This window comes from Trachymyrmex cornetzi, unplaced genomic scaffold (assembly GCF_001594075.2).
Source record: "Trachymyrmex cornetzi isolate Tcor2-1 unplaced genomic scaffold, Tcor1.1 scaffold637, whole genome shotgun sequence".
NCBI lineage: Eukaryota > Metazoa > Arthropoda > Insecta > Hymenoptera > Formicidae > Trachymyrmex > Trachymyrmex cornetzi.
Window position 1 is genome coordinate 124,497 of NW_017299956.1, and position 21,133 is coordinate 145,629.

The 21,133-nt window shown below is 38.6% G+C and overlaps 1 protein-coding gene across 1 annotated transcript in view; it reads right to left on the bottom strand.

Annotated features, from left to right (window-relative positions):
• LOC108766850 (optomotor-blind protein) overlaps positions 1 to 20,820 on the bottom strand; it is an 85,975-nt gene extending 65,155 nt beyond the window's left edge. The window contains exon 1 of the mRNA XM_018516381.1: positions 20,526 to 20,820. Coding sequence (XP_018371883.1) covers positions 20,526 to 20,749 — 224 coding nt within the window. The 5' untranslated portion in view covers positions 20,750 to 20,820. The remainder of the gene's footprint in view (positions 1 to 20,525) is intronic.
• Positions 20,821 to 21,133: the final 313 nt, after the last annotated feature.

Consider the following 21,133-nt stretch of genomic DNA (forward strand, 5'->3'; position numbering starts at 1 on the left):
GTCGCGCCGATATCTCGATAGAGATACTGCACCCGCCGTCGGTTCGATGAAACCAACCGCGAATTTATGACGCTGACGGACGCGCGATGTATCGTTACACGGAGAGAATTTTTTCTTAGAGTTTAACCTGAAAATATGATAGTCGTGGGACAACATTGTATTTCGAAGAATTTTAATGTATATCTCTCTCATTCATTAATAAAACTGCAATAAAGTATAAAATAAGTTTGATTAATTTTATTGAAGTGCATGGTAAAAATCTTTAAAATATTGTATTGTACCACAACTACCATATTTTCAGGGTAAATTTGAAAAGAAAATTCTCTTCGTGTATGTGATTGTCGTACGAGAGAGAGAGAATGAATTGCACAACGCCTTATTTACTACAATTGATTCACACACGCTGGTTTCGTGTTTCCGACATTTTTCCATAAATGCGAACGCACTGTTAGGGAAGAAAGCAAAAAGCTAAAGGTGCATAAATAAACGCGAGAATAACTGACAATAAATGATCTAAATATATTTAAAAAAAAAATGTAACAAACAAATGTAAAATTTCCGATAGATTTTGATCGTATTTATAGGACTGTCTAATGAAATTTTTGGACTATCCGATAAGATATTAGAAAATTTCATCGGACAGTCCTATAAATACGATCAAAATTTATCGGAAATATCTGTTTGTTACATTTTGAACGGATAAAGTCTGGAAACTTTTCTCAATGTATCCAAGAAAACAAAAGCTACACTTAATTCATTTTATCGTAGTCGTACAAACGCAACTTTTACTGATTTATAAATTTTCGAGGCTCGAATGGGATTTTTTTTATTTCTTTTACGGTGCAATTAAGAAAGGCCTCGAGCCCTTCACGTGCGCGGTTTCTTTCGCGACGGTGAGAAATTCAAACAACGTGCCGATGGAACGTTACGACTTTACGCGACTAATCGTTACGATTTCTCTGGGTCGTGGCCGGAGGCCGTAGAAAAAGAAGCCTCGTTATTAGCTTGGCGAGAACGAGCTCCCCGGTAAGGCGTAACGATGCAGCGCGGCGGACGGATAATGCTCGTCGTCCGACAACGGCAACGGCAACGGCAACCGTAACGTCTGTAACGCGCATACCCGTCGCATCGCATCGCCTTTATGCAGCATGCAGCGTGCCAAAGAGCTCGGACCGATTCTCCCCGCCCCCACCGTCACGCACTCATCGATAAATCGAAAGGGGGGAATCGTTATTTACGGCGCGTCATTACACACGACGGGGACGCGCCACCGAAAGAATCCCGCGCAACCCGGTAGCTTTAAGTTAATTTATTTTATCGCTAAGCCGCGCTGCGCGCCCACAGATAATTTGCTCTCGCGTCCCTCTTTCGCATGCCCATTTCTCTCTCTCTCTCTCTCTCTCTGCCAATCTCTTATACCGCTCTTATATATACTCCTTATCGCCTTTCTCTCCTTCTTCAACTTCTCGTCGATCTCAGCCCATGTAACGGGTGACACGCGAATCGTACACGCGGTACATATAAAAGTCCTCCCCCCGTGAGTTTCTTATTAAGAGATTTTTATTAAGAGATTATTAATCGATTGAGCTTTTTTGCCTTTAACAATGCTAGACGACTCCTGTTTGGAACAAAAGTTTGCATGCACGGAAAAAAAAACGATTTTGTTGAAGTATCTAAAAATTTAGTTAGATACAAATCTGAAAATCACTCTGTTGAATCATCAAATTAATTACGTAGAATGTTCCAACTCGGTTGTTATATATAGAATGTCAAAACTTTGGGGTCCGATTGATCACGGCTCGACACCACCAATCACAGCGACCGGTGCTTAGGAGCTTTGTGGTCTCAAGCGCTGTGAGTGGCTCGTGTCCAATTGAGCCGTGTCCAACTGGGTGCCACCCAAAACTTTTTGCAGCATTGCTTATGCTTGATTCTTTTCCGTATGCAATTAGAATTAATCAATAATTTTTTATGCGAATTATACATATGTCTCGTCGATATGGAAATCTGCAAGTTTTAATAAAAATTCCCTAATGTCGAAGATCACACCAACGATTTGTTCCTCCTTCTCTACTCTTCCTTCCGGAAGCACCAGTTGCAAGGACACGGTTTATCGTGTCTTTCACGCTTTTCAAGGTAAGAAGCATGTAAAGTATAGGTTTAAGAAACCGTACGACTCTGCGCAAAAGAGACGCCGCGTCGAGGAAATTAAAAAATCCTCCCGAAACTACACCATAAATCAGCCACGTCGCAAACATCGTCCCCCTCCCCCTCCCCCCTCTTCATCCCGAATCCCGATGAATCAATCGCGCCGTATATTACAAAATTATCGCGTGCACCTCCAGCGTCGTTATTTTAATCTGCTTACGCTGTTACGTCCCGCAAATTTATCGACACGTCTCATAACGATACGCAAACCGTTCTTCTCAGCATTTCGACGTCAGGAGGAAGCGAAGCATCCCGGAAAAGATCGGAGAAGAGTGCAGCGAGGTGAACAGAAGGAGACGACGAGAGGAGAGGAGAGGAGAGTTTATGGGACGACCAAGGGCAGGACACAAATCTATTCGTGAACCGAGAGTAAAAGAAAAAGATGCAAGAAGAGCAAGGAGAAGAGAGTCACCTCTCCGCCACCTTCCTATCCTCCATCTTCTCCTCCTTCTTGCCGCCCTGTTCACTCCTCTCGACTGCGCGAGACTCTTGTCGAACAAATCGGTACAAACGATCGTCGTAAAGCAGTTAAGGCCGAGTTTATATACGCCTTTCTACCGTAGGGCCCCGCGTACAGGGCTCCAAAGAGAGATGAGCGAGCGCGATAGGGAAACCGATAGTCGCCGCTCTCTGGCATCGCCAGGGTTTCGAGAGCTTCTTCTCTCCCTTCATCCTTCAGCCGCATCTCCTCTCACGGGAACCCCCGCAGCGAGCAACTTTTTTAACCGGATCCGAGAGAGGAGGATCGACGGAACATACCCAAGTCGCGTCTCCACCAAAAGTTCTCCGAACCTTTCATCCTAGCTTTTTATTACGAGTGCGATTTAGACGAAATGGAAAAGCGTCGCATGTGTCTTTGTTTCAACTCAGTTCTCAACTCGAAATCAAAAGAATTATTTCACATCTCACAGCTTTTGTAATTTTTCAAATTACATAATTGGATTAATAACTTTTATATCTTATGATAAAATTCTTTAAGATATAAAAGATCATCTATTTCAGTACTCTGAAATTTTTGGTACGTGTACGACTTTGAGGGGGAAAAAACTGTAGCACATGACGTTATACAGCGCGAAATGAAGATCTTGGAAGGAAATAAGCAGATATATATACATATATATCGAGTGCTGAACGGACCTCATCACTTCCTGCTGCTCCGAAGGACAGCGGGCAAAAGTTTTGTGGTCGAGAAGACTTCGTGGTAGCTCCGGTATAATTCCGGGCGTTTATGACTTGCCAAGAACAAATAATAATTTAGTGGGCGTCTCCCGGCCCTCACCCCCTACTCGGAGAAATCCCTCTTCTCTCTCCCTCGACAAACCCCATTCTCGCCGACCACACTGTATAAATAACGAGTGGCGCCAGCCGAACTTCCACTGTTACATTATCTCTTATGGTTTACACGCTATAGGGCACGCCACGGCCATCATTATATCTCTCGTCTTCGCTCCATGCGTGCGCGCCACACAACCGCGTGCGTGCGTGTGCGTGCGTGCGTGTGCGTGCGTGAACGCGGAGACTCTCCACGTTGTGATCTCGCCATGCGGCCGTCCCTATAGGATTTCTTATTAGTCCTCTTCAACTCAGGTGTGAGAAACTCGGAGAACTCGGCTCGATCGTAATGACGCACGATCGATTACGTACCGGGTGTCGTAAATTTACAGCCGCTATAAAATATGACGATGATCATCGTCGTATGGAGGGAAAAAAATTTGTTATTAAAATTAACGCACGCGATATTTCGCATACTTTCACTTGCCCGATTTTTTTCTTCGTTTCTACTATATTTTCTCCGCGACGCATGAAATAACAAATTGACCATGAAATAACAAACGGTGTTAATTATTTGATATTGGCAGGCATTAAAAAGATAAGAGAATAATGTATATTGATATTACAAGATAATACGGATGTTTCTACGGCTTTTGAATTAATAGGAGACTGCTACAAGTGGGGTAACCATGTCCCGTGCAGCGTATAGCCGTATAGCGGCAGCTGGTGAATGGCGAGGTACCTATTAAAGTCCTCCAGATAAAGCGCGAGATTAACTTGCCCGCATACGATCGCTAATTAATCAGATCCAGCTTGTCGCTGCCGGCTTAATATCGTGCTTGTGATGTAGGTACGCGTAGAACAACATTTGCACGAAGAACAATCTCGCGACACTTGAGCTGATCGATCGTTATTTATAATGCAAGTGACAAATGCAATTGAAAACGCAGATTGATTCAAATTTATAAACTATAAAAAGCATTCAGCCATAACGCTAGATGTATTATGCTAAAGTCATATATTATATTTAAAATTATAATTATACAAACGTAGACGTTTCGGTCAATATTTGACCATCTTCAGTACATTATATAAACGAGTTGTTACAATAAGAAACATTAGATAAAGTCCAGAGTCCAAATGAGAAATTGATATATATTTCGTTTTTGTCATATCATATTTTTTGTCATATCATATTTTGGTCTCTTTTCTATTCAAGGATTTCACGAATACGTGGTAAGCGTTTAAGAATTTTTAACAAAAATTTACTTTATTACAAAATGTAATTGACATATATAAATCACTAAGATTCGGTTTTTTGTTTTGAAAAATGTCCAACAGTATTTGGGAATCACATATTAAAACAAGATTGTAAAATACAACCTGACATAGAAGAATTAGCACACAATTTGATGAAAAATTTCTTCGCGTTAATGTAAATTGCAGCGTATTTCATGTAGCGTCATAATTGATGGTTAAACTAGCAAACGAAATGTATATCAATTTCTCATTTGGACTCTAGACTTTATCTAATGTTTTTTTATTGTAACAACTCGTTTATGTAATGTACTGAAGATGGTCAAATATTGATCGAAACGTCTACCTTTGTACAATTATAATTTTAAATATATGACTTTAGAGCATAATACATCTAGCGTTGTGGCTGAATGCTCTTTATTGTATATATTTTTAATTTTAAGCCACTTGTTTAACTTTTGTTGATTCAAATTTCCTTCCACATTCATGTGCAAAATTGTGAATAAAAAGTCGTAATTTTCGAGAAAGTTAGCTTGAATGACGATTCAATTAATGATTTTTACGCTACACCACACACCACACACACACCCTCATTTCCGCGAAGAATTTTTGCAGGAAGATAACAACGTTCCAAAATAAATCGTTAAAAAAACTGACGAACGCGAGAAAACGCCGTGGAATTCAAACATCTTGTTTCACCCTGGTGTTTCACATTGAATTCACACTTTCCACGCCGTGAGAAAGGGGTTGGCTCGCGCGTCATATTCAAGTGGCGTAGGTTAGGCCGAAGGCGAAGAAGACGCCCGTAACAGCTTTCTATTTGCATACTACCGCCTCCCCGCGTTTTCATCCGCGAGACCCCCCCTTTCGACACCACCGTTATTTGCATTCAGAAATTGGCCGTCGACCGCACAGCGATCTCCTTCCTTCCTATCTACCACGCCACTACGTATCTCACGTTCTCTCCCTTCGTTGGTCTTGCCTTCGGAAATTTTGAATGAGCTACCAGCTCGGCTGATTGTGAGATCCATTTACTTTACGGTAAGGATACAGTGTCATCTTTAATTATTTTAAAAGTCAAAGTAATAAGAGTATTAATTGATTAACCGCAACACACGTTTAACCCTTTCAAAAGTATTTCATAGGCTTTATATTGTATATAAACAAAACTTAATCCCTTAATAGAGTCTGAGTAGATTTGTTTTGTAAAATATGTAAGTATACATAGAGGAGAAGAGGTGGTATTATGGTCAGTGTATATGTATATTGTAGTCTCCTTTAATATCTTCGCTATTACATAGCGAATCTTAATTATTACTTATGGAGTTATTTGTTCAGTAGTTCGCCGTTACATCATAACACTAATATACCAATACTCGATAGCCACTTATTGTAACGCATTTTTAGTTTCAAGTATTTCGAAACGTTGCTGAGGTACATTTTAGCATTTAATTACACCTATTTCCTCATTTTTCTTAAACTCGAGCGTATTATTACACGAATATATGTATTTTTGGGTGTGTTGTTTGCTGTTTAACATTTTATTTGACTGTATATATTTTGAGTTACGCAAATTTAAATAGCATGGCATTTTGCTAATGTGGCCCTTTGTGGGTATTGATTACTCACGGCCTCTTTTTTGAAGTTTTCATATCAAAATAATTATTTGATAATCGATTGTAGCTCTTACTATTAATCTATAGTTTATATTTCGTGTATTGAGATTTTTAGTACTGAGCATCTTATATGCAGAAGTTATGTGCATGTACATACATTTATTTGCATACATTCTAAAATGTTTTACCTTTTTGTTAATTTTGTGACCAAATACTATTTTCTAAGCATAACTAATTTTTTAAGGCTATTTTTATGGAAGGCCACATTACCACCTATGTTTTTCTTCGAGTCATGCAATGTGACGCCACATTTTTATTAATAGTATCCTAAGTAATAAATATTTCGTAACTTTTGAGTCCATTGATTCAACAACATTTTAATGAATGTAATTGTCAAGTTTTAAACTTAAATATTGATTATTAACCAAGTTATTATGTACAATGTAATGAAGATGCCATAATACTACCTTCTCCTCTATATATTATGTATGTATAATATTAGTATTTTTAACTTATCTAATAGGGTACAATGTATCTAGATACTATGTGCCTGTTTCAATTAAATTTACAATCTACTCTCACGATATAATTAAAATGTTCAACCAATCGTAGCCTATTTTTCTTGAATATTTATAACTCATATAAATGTATTTATGCGAATAACGCTACGTTTTATAAAGTTTGTTTTTATCGTTAGAAAAATATACACGTTTTAACAAACGCAGTCCGCCGACTTTTTCAATCTCCTTTTATCCTTTGGCTGAATCGAAGAATATTCTTCTAGGATATATTATCCAAATTGAGTTTTAACGCGGTAACTGTAACGAGCGAAGAAAAAAAGGCGAGGATTCCGTTGGACGCAAGAAACTATAATTATCCCCCTTCCGCGTACATATCAGTCCCGGGCAGTTTATATTTATATTTCGTAATTATAAAAATGAACGCGCACTGCTGTGTCCATCAAGATTTAAACCAGCTGTAATGCACGTAAAAGACGATGCCGGTAAAGCCGGCTATTAACGCGCCACGTTGTTACACATTCGTGCGATACGAGCAGCGCGCCGCGCGAGTCGAGGCGAATGCGATGCGCGATGCGCGATGCGCGATGCACAGAGGAAATGTGTCGCGAGGCGCTTAATTAGACACTTCATGGACGCACCTATCGTGTTCAAGGACCGATAACGTTACACACGTTTTATCGTAAACTCGAGCTGATCCGCGCCATCGGCGTCATCGGCGATTCTCTATTTCGTTTCGTTATTGAACGTGACTATCGTCAACCACAGTTTTCGACCAATTGTCCGTGTCAATCGTTTTTCCCTTTTTCCGTTCAGACTCGTTCAGATAACAACGCATTGCATTCCGTACTGACAATGTGCATCCGAGTGATCCGAGAGATTCGGGACTTTATCCTCGACATTAATCGAGAAGACCGTCACTCATCCGACGTCGATGCCCTATTAAATTCGAGCGGGCCCGGCTTTCAACGTATCCCATCGAGTTTGAAGCGAGCGTCGAAAAAGATGATCTCGACGTATCGCGAGAGGATAATAGGTATCGTGCTCTCTACTGACGGATAATAAAGCTCTCGCACCTGTTTGAGGCGCACGTCAGATCGCAATCGCCGTTTAATCCCGCCGCGCCGCGCCGCGCCGCGCCGTTCCAACTCCGAGAACGAGCAACGTGCCGCGGCAACTTTAAATTAATATATTCCCGCGGAATTCGATCTGATAACGTCTATCCGATCACCTCTTTTTCCCGCGGCTCGATAACGTGTACACGCAGCACCGCCGATCGATCAAGATCCAGCAACGCAACTGCGGCAAGCTGCCGTAAAAGCTATAACGTGCGCTTTTACGAATTATTATATGGCGTAACGTGAGGAGTGGTTAAAGTTACATCACATATCAAATTTATGAATCGTTAATTCATTAACAATGTATCGAATACGCGCGTAAATGCTCGATATCATTTCACCGATTGTTCATCACTTTGGAATGTAAATTGTTGCCCCGAGATCTCGTCGCGCCTTCCTGCACAGCGTGTTAACAAATTTTCACCTATGCTTGTGGAATTTTTTGTCACGTTAAGTGTCGCAAGGTTTTCTCCATGTGATTATCCTCCTCGTGACACACCGATTTATCGCGATCGGTGAACGCGGTCGACGCTTCCGCGTATATATGATGATATCTCGTGATTCCGTGCTATTTGCATTATTTCCATTGCGGCCTTTATCACGCGTACCTACTTCAAGCGCGGCCTTAAAGACGATGCATCCTGATCTGACGTAGACGCGGCACAATACCGTACGACACTATTCGAATAACAGTATGGCGATAATTTGATTTTTGCAACGTATCCCACGAAGAATGGGAATTTATGACGCGCGCATACAACTGCGCAACAGTAGCCTCGAACTTGTATTCACCTGTATTTTTATTGCGGACTGCTCTGAAAAACCGTCGCGCATAAACAAATCGCGAACACGATTATCCCAGTATCCATGATGAATGTCGCGACAAGTGGCAAGAAAATGTCGCACTTTATGCGCAAATGTATCACCGTGACAATGCAGTGTATTTAACGCCTCATTACCTCGCCGCATGCTAATATATTCGCAATAACCTTCCGGTACGTGGCATTGACTATCAATTGTAAGTAGTAATTTCTGTACGTTCATCACCTTGAGAAATTTTCATTCGACAATGAATTTTAAGGTACGATTTCAACAGCAGGAACAACGTCCAATAAATATAATAAATATTTCATCTGACAGGGAAGTGTGATCGGTGAAACATTGAGAATATTCTCATCAACATAGAGATTTCGAGATCGACGGGCAATAACAGGCGTAAATAAAATTTCTTTATACCTCCTCTACTTTTTATATTTTCATAAAAGCCGTATTTTTTTTCTACCTCGGAATACTTTAATTTTTATTGAAAAAAATTTAGCTATCGGATGGTAAAAGCTCGACGATGGAAATTCAATCAATATGAATGCGTGACTTGCATGCAACCGACACGCGCCGAGTTTCGCGCCGATCGTTAAATGCCGCTCATGGTGTGAAAAGTGCGGGTTTCCACGGATAGTTGGAAGCTCACGAGCAAGAAAAATCATTCTAAAACGCGGGGTTCAGCACTTTCTCTTGTTGAGCGTCACGCAGTGCGGCGCGCGCAAAACAGCTTCGCGTGCGTCGATACGATGGGATGCACTATCTCGTAATCGCGTGTACGGGCTTTTGTAACCTTGAGACACACGCCGCCAAGTGCCGTCGAAGATAAGGACACTCGCGTTTGAATAAAGTAAAAAAAAAAAAAAAACAAAGCCGACGAAGAAAGAGTACGTCAGTACGGGAAAAAAGGAGTACGAAGAACAGAAAGAAGAAAAGAAAAGAAGACAGTTAAACGTGGATAAAAAGCAGTACTGAAAGATATTAAACAAATGGATGAATGGGTGAGTGATTTAATATTAAAACAGATTTACGCGCGATAATAACTTAACTTAATAATATTGTATATATAACAAAAAATATCAAAAAGAAAATTAATTGCGAAGGCAAAGAAAAGAATGAGATATAGATAGCAAGGTGCAGTGAAGAAGCAAAAACGATATGAGATAAAGTGGTTGAAGATGCGAAAAACCTGTCGACCGGTGAACAAATAATAAGATAATAATAATTTTATTAACGAACGTTCCTTATTTTATACTTTGTTATCTTGATAGGCTGTTTTATTAGCTATTTGTCATCAACATGAACTTAATATATTAACTAACGTATTGCGACATGTCTATAGCGAGTTTTCTCTGTACCATCTTGCGCAAAGATGATCTCTATACAACAGCTATATTTTTAATACCGTTGCGATAACCATAGTATGTTATTTTATTACCATTTTATACATCCAGCTGAAGTTAGTACAATTAAAAAAGTTTTTATGTTCGTAGTTTGTAATTTTTAGTTATAGGCCGTTGCTATTTCAAATATGTTTATACTATTAATTTATTGAAAGTTTTCACACGTCTAATACTGATAATGATCCGATCGGAGTCGAAACGCCGTTTGTTTTATATTCATTTCTATTTATTTTTGTTTTAATTTGTTTTAGCGCTCACTATTATATTTCCTTAGCACTTACATTTTTGTGTTTTCACTTAGTTTATAGCCCTTTTTAATACATATTTAATTAATAAGATAGCCGCTGGGGGAACAGACGATTTCTTTCTTTTTTTTTTTGTTTAATGTAAAGCCACGGAAAGAATCGGCGGCAGCCGCGGGACACCCTGTCGTTACCCACATCGAATCGCAATTGAAATTACGTAATCGCGTCTCTTCATTTTCTGTTTTTCCTTTTTCTTTTTTTTCTCTTTTTTATATACGAGACAATATGCATGATTTTCACATGGCGATCGAGGCCGCATGAGAGAAAGGTGTAACCGATATAGGTACCTATAGAGCTGTTGGAGACAAAGTGCCTGCGGCACGTACCAGCGCGGTAATGAATTGACGCTTTGGCTAATATTTATGAGCGGTGATGCAAGAATGCGGCGATTATATCCCCTCCCCCCCCTCGATTTGTATAATTACCGGGCGCGCGGAATGCACAGGACAGCTATCGTTTAACTGGCACGAAAAGATTATAGGCTTCGAATGCGAATACGTTGCGCTAATATCCCGCAAACAGGGGCGTTGCTTACGTTTTTCTTTCTTTATCGCGTGTGCGTTTTCGACACGGAGCCACCATCTTGATTCTCCAAAACGGTGGCTGCGACGGTCTTAAATCAACGCTCATGCAACGCACATGCTCGTGATTTCAGTTTTTCCCCCTTCTTTTCCTTCTTGGCTTTATGAAATGTCTCTCTTTGGATAATGATCTTCAAGACTCGCTAATGACTTTCGTCGAAGCATAAAGCGTAAAACGCGATACTTTGCAGCGGAAAAACTAGCGGAACGTGAGAAGGCTTAAAGTCGTCCAGGGCAGATACCATCGCTCTTAAAGAGTGTGACCTGGGAGAGTGGAGGGCGTTGAGAGAGTGCGAAGCAAGGCCAGGCACTTAAAAAAAAAAAAACTCGACTATTCTCTCGAGCTCGATTTCTTGTATGTCTCGTTCCGAAATATGACGAAACCGAAATGTCAACTCGCCGTTACGAACTGTCGGTTTCAATATCCCGACACGAGAGACTTCCTTATTAGCGTCACGCGAAGCTCGCGAGACGAGTCGATTGCAATGACGCAAGCTACTTTCACACCGAAAGATAAACAGCGACGTATAGGTATACATCTCTAATATTAATCAGTTATAATTGTATTTTTAATCCGATGATCACAATCTTTTTAAGAGCAGATTACGAAACTCGTTATTTTACTATCACGTCAATATATTATTTGTTTATACAATTAGTATCAGATATTCATTAAAAAATTGTATATTCTATAATGTTTAAGCCTCCGTTTACAATCATATTTTTACTTCCTCAGTCTACAATTTGGATCTTTTAACTTAAATGTTAAAACCTTTTTATTTAAAAATTGAAAATTTAATAGAAATAAGGAAAAATGGAAATGTATTTAAAAATGTATAACTTAGCAATAAGAGGGAACCAGATTCTGTTCTTTTTTATTTAAGAGTGAAATTTCGCTTATGGCAAAAAAAAATCAAATTGCAAACAAACAGTTAAAAAGGAATTTTTCATTTCTCAGTTTCGATATTATATATTTAATATTAAACTTATGAAAAAAATCATCCAACTTGTTTCTTAAATTTTCTCATATTCAAGTAATGACGTTATTGCACTTGATCGTAAAAAAAAATTAGGTGCGAAAGGTCGAAGCACGCGACAAGCAGCGAAAGACACGCTTTCAGCGACGGTTCAACAGGGGAGGAATGGCATTCTCGCTTTTTCAGACACCCTCATCTCATTCGTAGCGACCGTCATTGAACCGCAACCCCGAAGAAAACGTCGATACATGGCGGTGGATATACCGACACTTCTACCACAATCGCGGCATGCATTTTCAGGTTCGCACGCGCGTGTGAGTCCACTATATGGCTAATTATATCGAGCTCGGTTACCCCGTGACAAGCGCGCGCGATTCTGCATATAGAAGAGGCGAGAGGGAGAGAGAGGGAGCGAGAGAGAGAGAGAGAGAGAGAGAGAGAGAGAGAGAGAGAGAGAGAGAGAGAGAGAGAACAACAACTTGATAAGGGTGAGCATTTGAGTTGAACGCAACAGAGAAATTGCGTGCAAACCTGTCACGCATGCGCGCGTATGATAGAGATGAGATGAACTTTAGCTATTGAGAGAGAAAGAAGAACGAGAACGAGAGAGGGGGAGAGGGGGAGATGCCAAAAGATAGAGCAATGCGCAGAAAAAAATGTTGCCTCCCTATAATATAAGCGTGTTTCACGCAGATACCGCATCGACACTGCTCGCAATATCATTTTTCGCATATCGGTATTGATATTATAGATTAAACATAAGATATGTCGGAGCAATGTTTTGCAATTCTCGCAAACTTGACTTTAAAGACGTGCGCGGTTTCCCCCTCTTTAGATTCAACGATTTGCGAAATAAACGATACCAAGAGAATATATTCATGTTTCACAAGATGTCGAAAACGGCACGAAACTATGCGATGGCTCGTGCCAGCGTTAGCCAAGAAATTGAAAGTGACGAAGATGAATGTTAAACAGATTACATAAGATTTCACGGGTCCCTTTGATGGCTCGCGCTTTGTTTGCTCCTGTGGTCGCTCTGCGCGCGCCTATTTGATTTAGAAATCAGAAGAATTAAAGCACTTACACATCTCATCGTTAAGTCAATTCGTCCATGTCAAGATCGCAGCCTAAAAACATGGATTTCAGCAGCGTCGGCACTGACGAATTTCGTGCCAGTCTGCTTTTAATTGGTGTTCTCTTAATTCAGTGCCATGGCCAGTACGAGCGCACACGCGTGCATACGTACGTACGTGCGTGCGTGCGTGCGTGCGTGCGTGCGTGCATGTATGCGTGCGTGCGTATATACCTATAAACGTGAAACCTGTGAATGATGAGCAATTTGAAGGCAGTCGAAGGCGGAGGAGGAGAGGCAATTTTGGGTCCCGAGGCCGTATTCCCCTGTCTCCTCGTCGCGTCGTGGCGCTGACTCTTCTTCGTTCGGAGCAGCGAACACGAGAGCACAGTACAAAATTTTCGCCCAAACCTCATCTCCCCTTCATCATCTCTCTCTGTCTCACTTTCCCTCGCACATTTTCATCCGCTCTTCCTCTTCCTTTCTCGAACGCACACCACACGACCCATTCGGGTAAGGGTTTGTGTATCGCAACGGGTCCGGGTAATATCTCGTTTAGAAAGATTACAGGTTCGAGAAGAGGCTGCCAATGTATAAAACAAACATCGTTAAGGCTGCCCTATACTTAAGACCCCCTCTCCCCCTCCACCCGTTTCCGGCCCCACCCCACGGTACCCCCTCTGGCATTACATGCTCGCTATTATGTGCATCTACGATACTGCTGCGTCTCATTGTATGTGCGCGTGTATATGAGTGCATAGGATGTCGTGGAGAACAGTAGCAGGTATATATTCCCACAGAAAAATTCATAAAACGTTACGGATTTAGGCTAAATTGAGAGCTTCGCGTCAAAACAAATTTTATTTTTCATTTATCTTTAACTATAACGTAAAATCTTTATTATACCGTGATATTTATTTAACATGAAGAAATAAAAAGTTACATCAATTAATGTTCAACTGTGAAGACTATGCTAAATACCTCTTTACTGCGAAATACTTCTTTCAGGACACCCTTGTTCAAAGTAATGCTGCGGGCGAGATACGAAAAGGGTGAGAACGAGAGGGCGCGGGGTGCGTCTGGTAGATCACGCACGCTTCAAGTGTAAATGTGCTTTGCATGTGGTGGCGAACGTGTCAAACGCGTATGCTGTATTGAGACGTAGACCACCGGACGGGATTCGAACTCGGGGTCTAGCGAACGGATCCCAGCGTAATTTCCACGCGTATAATTATCGATGATCGGTCGTTACGGAGATCCGGCGTAGTACGGTGCGGTTCTCGCTCGTTGTTTCGCTGAAACTCGATCGCGAGCGAGCGGATACTACAGATACCGGACAGAGAGAGCGAGAGAGAGGGGGGGGGGGGGGGGGGGAGGTTATTATTTATCGATGGAGATTGATTTAGAGCGCTGCTAGTCCTCAAGATTGCGATCGATCGGCGTCGCTCGAATCGCGAACACCAAACGCGATTTTAGATCGATCGGGAAGACCAATCCTCCGATTCTGATAAGAACACTGTCGAGCCTGCTCATTTCGACAAGGTTGACTCAACTTTTTCGTTGTTGGCTGATTATTCACGTGTTTCGTTAATGATGCAAGTACTTCTTTTTAATAACCATAATTTCTAAAGAAAAGTAGTACACTGAAAAAAAGGATTGGCTGTTGCAGCAAATTAGATGGTAAAATATGACATAGCATTTTTAATTGATTGCAGCAGCCAATTTTTGGCTGTTAATCTATCGAAATCCTATACTGACATTGCGGATAGGCAAACGCAACCAAAAATTGGCTGTTGCAACCAAAAATTGGCTATTACAGCCAATTAAAAATGCTATGTCATATTTTACCATCTAATTTGCTGCTGCAGCCAATCCTTTTTTTTCAGTATAGTGGTTTTATTTCTGCTTATTTAATCACTTAATCTCCATTCTACTGGAAATTACTAAAATTGTATCTTTTATAGACAATAGTTTGTCTTCAAAATTTGTAAGAACAATATTTAACTGAATTGCTATGTTAAGTCGAAACTTTTAAAAGATTAATATATATGGACTGTAATAAATTAACATTGTCATCATAATAATGCTAATTTCTTGTATGAATGTCCACGTGACCGTTATAGCTCAGTTTATTGTAGCATTTAAGATGTGAACCGTTGAATAAATTTTAGATATAGAACAGCTGTCACATAAGAAAGAGGGATAATTATTACAGTTCGATAACGGATCATTACGATGTGTCATTGCACGCGTATGAATTATCTTGTCGATTTTAAATCAGTCGTTCCTTCATGTATTCAACTTGCTGTACGATGTTGTAAATTAAATTACTAAATATCGCGATCAATTGTTATTTTTCATATTATGCCTTATATTTATCAAAAACGCAGCTAAGATTGGCAGATCATATATGATAAGCATGCGCTAAAACTATTTTGTGTGTGTGTGTGTGTGTGTGTGTGTGTGTGTGTGTGTGTGTGGGTCGTTTTGTTATATTAATAAAATTACTGATAGCTTATCGACAATATCACATCTAAAGCCGAAAGTCATAAATAATTTTTAATCTTTAATTGAGAATGTAATTAATTACAGATTCATATTTCGAATTGATATTTTATATCAAATGTCTGTTTTGTCTGTATTTGAAATTTGTGTTTGAAAAAACTGTTATTTACAATTATATGATTGAAGATGTGTTATAAAGGAAAAAGATGTATGACAATGTGCTCGCTTTTGATGAAAGACAAGTTTACATGGAGAGAATTATCTTTTAAAATTTACTCTGAAAATATAGTACTTGTGGTACAATACAATATTTTAAAGATTTTTACCATGCACTTCAGTAAAATTAATCAAACTTACTTTACACTTTATTGTAGACAGAGTTTTATTAATAAATGAGAGATTTACATTAAAATTCCTCGAAATACAATGTTGTCCCATGACTATCATATTTTCAGGGTAAATTCTAAGCAAAAATTCTTTTCATGTATAATATACATGTGTAATACAAAAGTTAATAATATCAATAATATCTAAAAAAAATTTTATTGACTTTTACCATACCATTTTGAAGATATTTAATTTTAAATTTATAAAATTTTACATTACAAGTTGGAGGTATAATCTTATTCTGTAGTTATTCTTTTTTAAATTGAGAGACATTTGCGTATAAGACAACAATTAAAAAATTGTATATAATTAAAAAATTGTAATATAATTATAAAGTAAACGCTTAAGTTTGTGTTTTCGTAATGTTTCATTTAAACTGACCGTAGAGTTTACAAGAAATTTATATTCTTCAATGAAAAAAGGTAAAATACATCAAATGGACGATGCGTATACATCAAAAGGGCATACAACTTTGATTTTGTCATTTTGAAAATATTTAGTAACATATAAAATTAACAATAATCATATATAATGGCATAAGATGCTATTAGTAATCTTTTTATTCCATTATTTTAATCGTTTTACATATTATTATGAATAATCTGTCTATTGACTAAGAAGTAGCGTCTCCTTAATGCTCCATATATACATTATACTATGTATATATAGAGTTTATCATCCAAATAAACAAATGAATGATTCAAATCTACAATTTCGTCAATCCAAAGTTGCCGAAGTAATTTATAAATCAGCGTTTCATAAAGTAAAAAATATCCGAAGACTATACAAATCCATATAAAAATTAAATATAAGTTGATGAATAATCAAAGATTTATAAAACTGTGATTATTCGTTAAATAATGATCGATTATGAATACCGGCCTAAATATAACACAATTGATATATACAATATCAGTTTGAGTCTCAAATTTTAAAACAATTTTTCTTGTATTTACCTTTTGTTTCTATGAATATATCTTCTCAGTAAAAATTAATATAATGATTACGTTGCTAATTACCGCTGATTTTATCTAAGCCATCGATTCTCACAGCGCAATCCCTTAAAACGATCCTCCCGTCATTGCGACTCTAACGAATTAGAAGATTAGAAGAGCAAACGTACGCGTTCACGAGAAGCGAGGAAAGCGCGTTAGCCGCGGAAGGAAAAGAGCGAGGAAGATTTAATCCGGCCAATACACACGTTCACGAAGGGCGTTCGATGTTTTCACATCGGTATAGCCATAATCCACGTACACGCGCGCCCGCGCGCTTTAGCACCTGTATACATCGCACATGAAATATGTAAGCGTGTATGCTCACCCTTTCGTCGCGCGGGCGCGTGCTCTAGTCTCGGCTATTATAGTTTGCCGTCGCGTCGTCTTCATTCAGACTCGATATACCTGCCCGTTTGCAGCTCGATCTATCATCGCGAAACAGAGCTCGGTTCTTCATCGTTTCTCTCCCCCCCCCCCCCCCTCTCTCTCTCTCTCTTCTTGGCTTGCTCATTCGCCGCCTTCCATATCAAGCGCGTTATTTTCTTTGCCAGCACGACAATACTACCGAACGATCATGACTTCGTGGAATAGGGTGAGGTAGATAAGTTCACGCTTCGAGAAAAGGAGAAAGCAAAAATTGAAGGGCAAGGATGTGAGAGAGGGAAAAAGGGAGGGCACAAAAGCATGATCGAGGGTAGTGGGAGTGACAAGTTTCAATTGTTTGACGACGAAGGGAGAGCCTACAACTTCGCAGTGATATCTTCTTACCGTTGCGCTGCTACACATCACATCGGGAAAGTGCCGTGTGATGCAACCCCCGTACACGTGCACGGGGATCAGGGGATCGTTATACGTGCGGACACGTGTGCGTTATACATGCGTGATACGTGTACGCAATAACGCAAAGTAAATGCTCCTCGAGAGAGCACACGCGCAAATTCGCATGTAATAAAATTGCTTGTCTGTAGTGACGCTTTCTTCTCGCAGGACCTAAAGATAAAATCGATATGTCGCCATTATAAGTTTTTACTTTCTTTCTTTGTATTATGCGAGAAAAAATCAGAATAAAAAAATCGAATTTGCAATAGACAATTATTTTCAATATCTTCCTATGTATTTTATTTAATTAACATTTCTTTTAATAACAAAATTTAGAACGTCTCTTTGTTCAATTTAATTTGCCAAGAGAATTAAAAACTCTGCATTGTATGTTCGCGAACATCAATGAGCAAATTGAGACAACCCGCATGAGATCTTTTTCTCATGTTTATTTGAGGTATCAAGTTCGTTCGAGAGTACTTTACTCGCGGCCACATCTCTCAAACAAAGTTGTCAAGTTTCTTATGTGTGTGTGTATAATATCTACAAGAGCAAAAATTTATATGTAACTAGCCTTCGCTATTTTTTTACAAAATATTGTCCCAAAATTTATAATTCAAAATATCGTAGCATAAAGATTCTCGAAAAATTAAGTAAAAATTTTGTAAATTTTTATTTTAAACAGTAGTTTTAGAGAGAGTTACAAGGGTTTTAATATAACTTATCACAGATTACGTTATGGCCACTTGTCCATGAGTCGCGCGTACGGTAGCATTTTCATGTGAAGTGCGTTCACTAATATTCACACAGGTGACACAGGTTAGGTCTGTAGTTATTCATATTTAAACCTTTATTGAGGTGTAGAGTGGAGTTATTCCGTCAGTTTCAATTTTAAAATAAATACGGTACGGAAATTTACGATAGCAAACAATATCTCTTTAGTATATAGTGACATGCTTATAATTACATTATACAATCATGAGTGCTACTTGAGGGCACAAGCACAATTTTTAAATAGTCAACATATTCTGTTCAGAAATATAAATATATCGCGAGAAATCGACGAAAAAACTCTGCTCTATCCTATCTCAAAAACTATTGCTTGAAATACAAATTTACCTTTTTACTTAATTTTTCGAGAACTTTCTTACTATATAATATTTTAAGTTGTGAATTTTGGAACATGCTGTATACACTTAATACTTTTAGTACTTTTTACAATACTGCCATCATACACTGTTAAATTCATAATGTTAAATTATGCTCAATTTGAGTTTTTAATCATTTCTAGGTCGTTACTGCTTCTACTCAATATATTCATTAAAATAATGGACTTAAACAATATGATTTAAAAGATATATTAAATTTCATTCAAATTTTAGTTTATTATTTGCTAAGTACATATGTTAAACTAGAAGTATCGAAAGGTCATTTTAGTGATCGTTTCTGTTTTAAATTAATATTATATTTTTTGTGTAAAAAAATATGATTCTAAAAAATGTTTTGGTCTTTTACGGCTTTATACTAATAAAATATTTGATTTTTCAAACAATTTTCAGCACGTTTTTTATTTTCATTGTAATTTATCTGCTTGATCTTTTTAGTAAAAAAGGTTAGTACTTCTAGTGTTACTATGGATATCGTCATGTTGTTTACTTTGAAACTAATAAGCAATACAACCACAGAAATAAATTGATTTGCATTTTGATGCACATAAAAGTTAAAAATAACAAAATTTATTTAATTTAAGAGATTAGGTTACCATTGTTCCTTTAACATCTAAGATCATGATACACAAAAAGACTTAAGCAGTAAAAAAATGTAAACAGTAAGCGAATTGACCAATCGCACAAAGACTGTACACTCAGAAAAAAGTTTTGTTGATATATGACCAACCTCAACTTTTTTATTGTCCTAACCAAAAATTTGGTTATTCTAATCAAATTTTTGATTAGGATAATAAAAAAGATGAGGCTGGTCACATATCAACAAATTCTTTTCCTGAGTATAAGATCACAGTAAGCAGTAGCAAGTTCAATATATTGATTTCCTTACTGTTTACATCTTACCGCTCAAGATTTTTGTGTGCTGTAGCTTTTACAGTGTACTACTTTTAGCGTAAAGTTGTCCATAAAAATATTTTTAACTTAAATTCACTAACAAAAAAAAAATTTTCGCGCCGACAATTAATCATACTTAAGCGTGAAAAACATTTTCAAATAATCGAAAGAAGAATAATTATAGATATGAAAATTATACATGCATTTTAGATTACTTTCTAGTATCTCAGGCGATAGTAAAGTAATAATAAAAATAATTTTTGTCACATATCGAGGAAAATAGTGCCAAGTATCACAAGTTGGCAGTCATCGTTTGACACAAACACGCGCGACTCATACGTCGATTATATTTATGTCAAAACGCTCCAAACGAAACCGCAATTTTCGATAACGTGTCACGCAATCAGCAAGATATCATAAGTGGACTAAAGTCTTATAGCTTCGGTCATTTGATGTCTGTTAAACATTACAAATTCATGTAGACGCGCGCGTGCGATGAAACTTGGTAGATGGCATTCTGATTGCTTCAGTCTTGGGAGAGCCAACGATTGCTCAATTAGCAACAAAGGATCGTAATCATGATAACGATGTCGAAGATGACGTTGACACTTACCGGCCACTCTTCGTGATGACCATTTCTGTCCCGAGCTTATGAAATTTCTCCCAGAGCTCTTTACCCTCGAGCGTGACTTTGGGGTCATCGACGACACCGTCCTCTTCCGGATGATGAGGAGGTACGAGGGGATGATGTGGCGCCGTGAGGGGATGATGCGTAGCCAAAGGATGCGGTGATGTATGGAGCATCCCCGGCGGTAGCGGCGGCCTCAGAGGCCTCATCGTAGGACCGCCGGGACCTTGATGATGGTGATGTAACGCCGCTGCGGCCGCCGCCAGAACTTCTTCCGGCGTATGCGGGCCCAGACCTAGGCCTGAAATTTTAGCGAATGTTGTGCGATTTAGTTTGAAAAAAAATATCAATACCTGCTTGTTCTTTATTACAGATTCTTTATATACAGATTATTATTGCATGATAGTAAGAAAGTACGGTAAAAAAAAAAGAAAATTAATGAAGACATCTAACAGCTATTTTTCGGTAGAATTAATTTAATAGAGGGCTATGATCATGGTTGGTAATCGAAAATCGGTATCCAGGGCACGTATGATGGGCAGCATCTAATCTCTCTCGCTATTCTATGTAAACGCAAGATGCGCGAGCTGTCG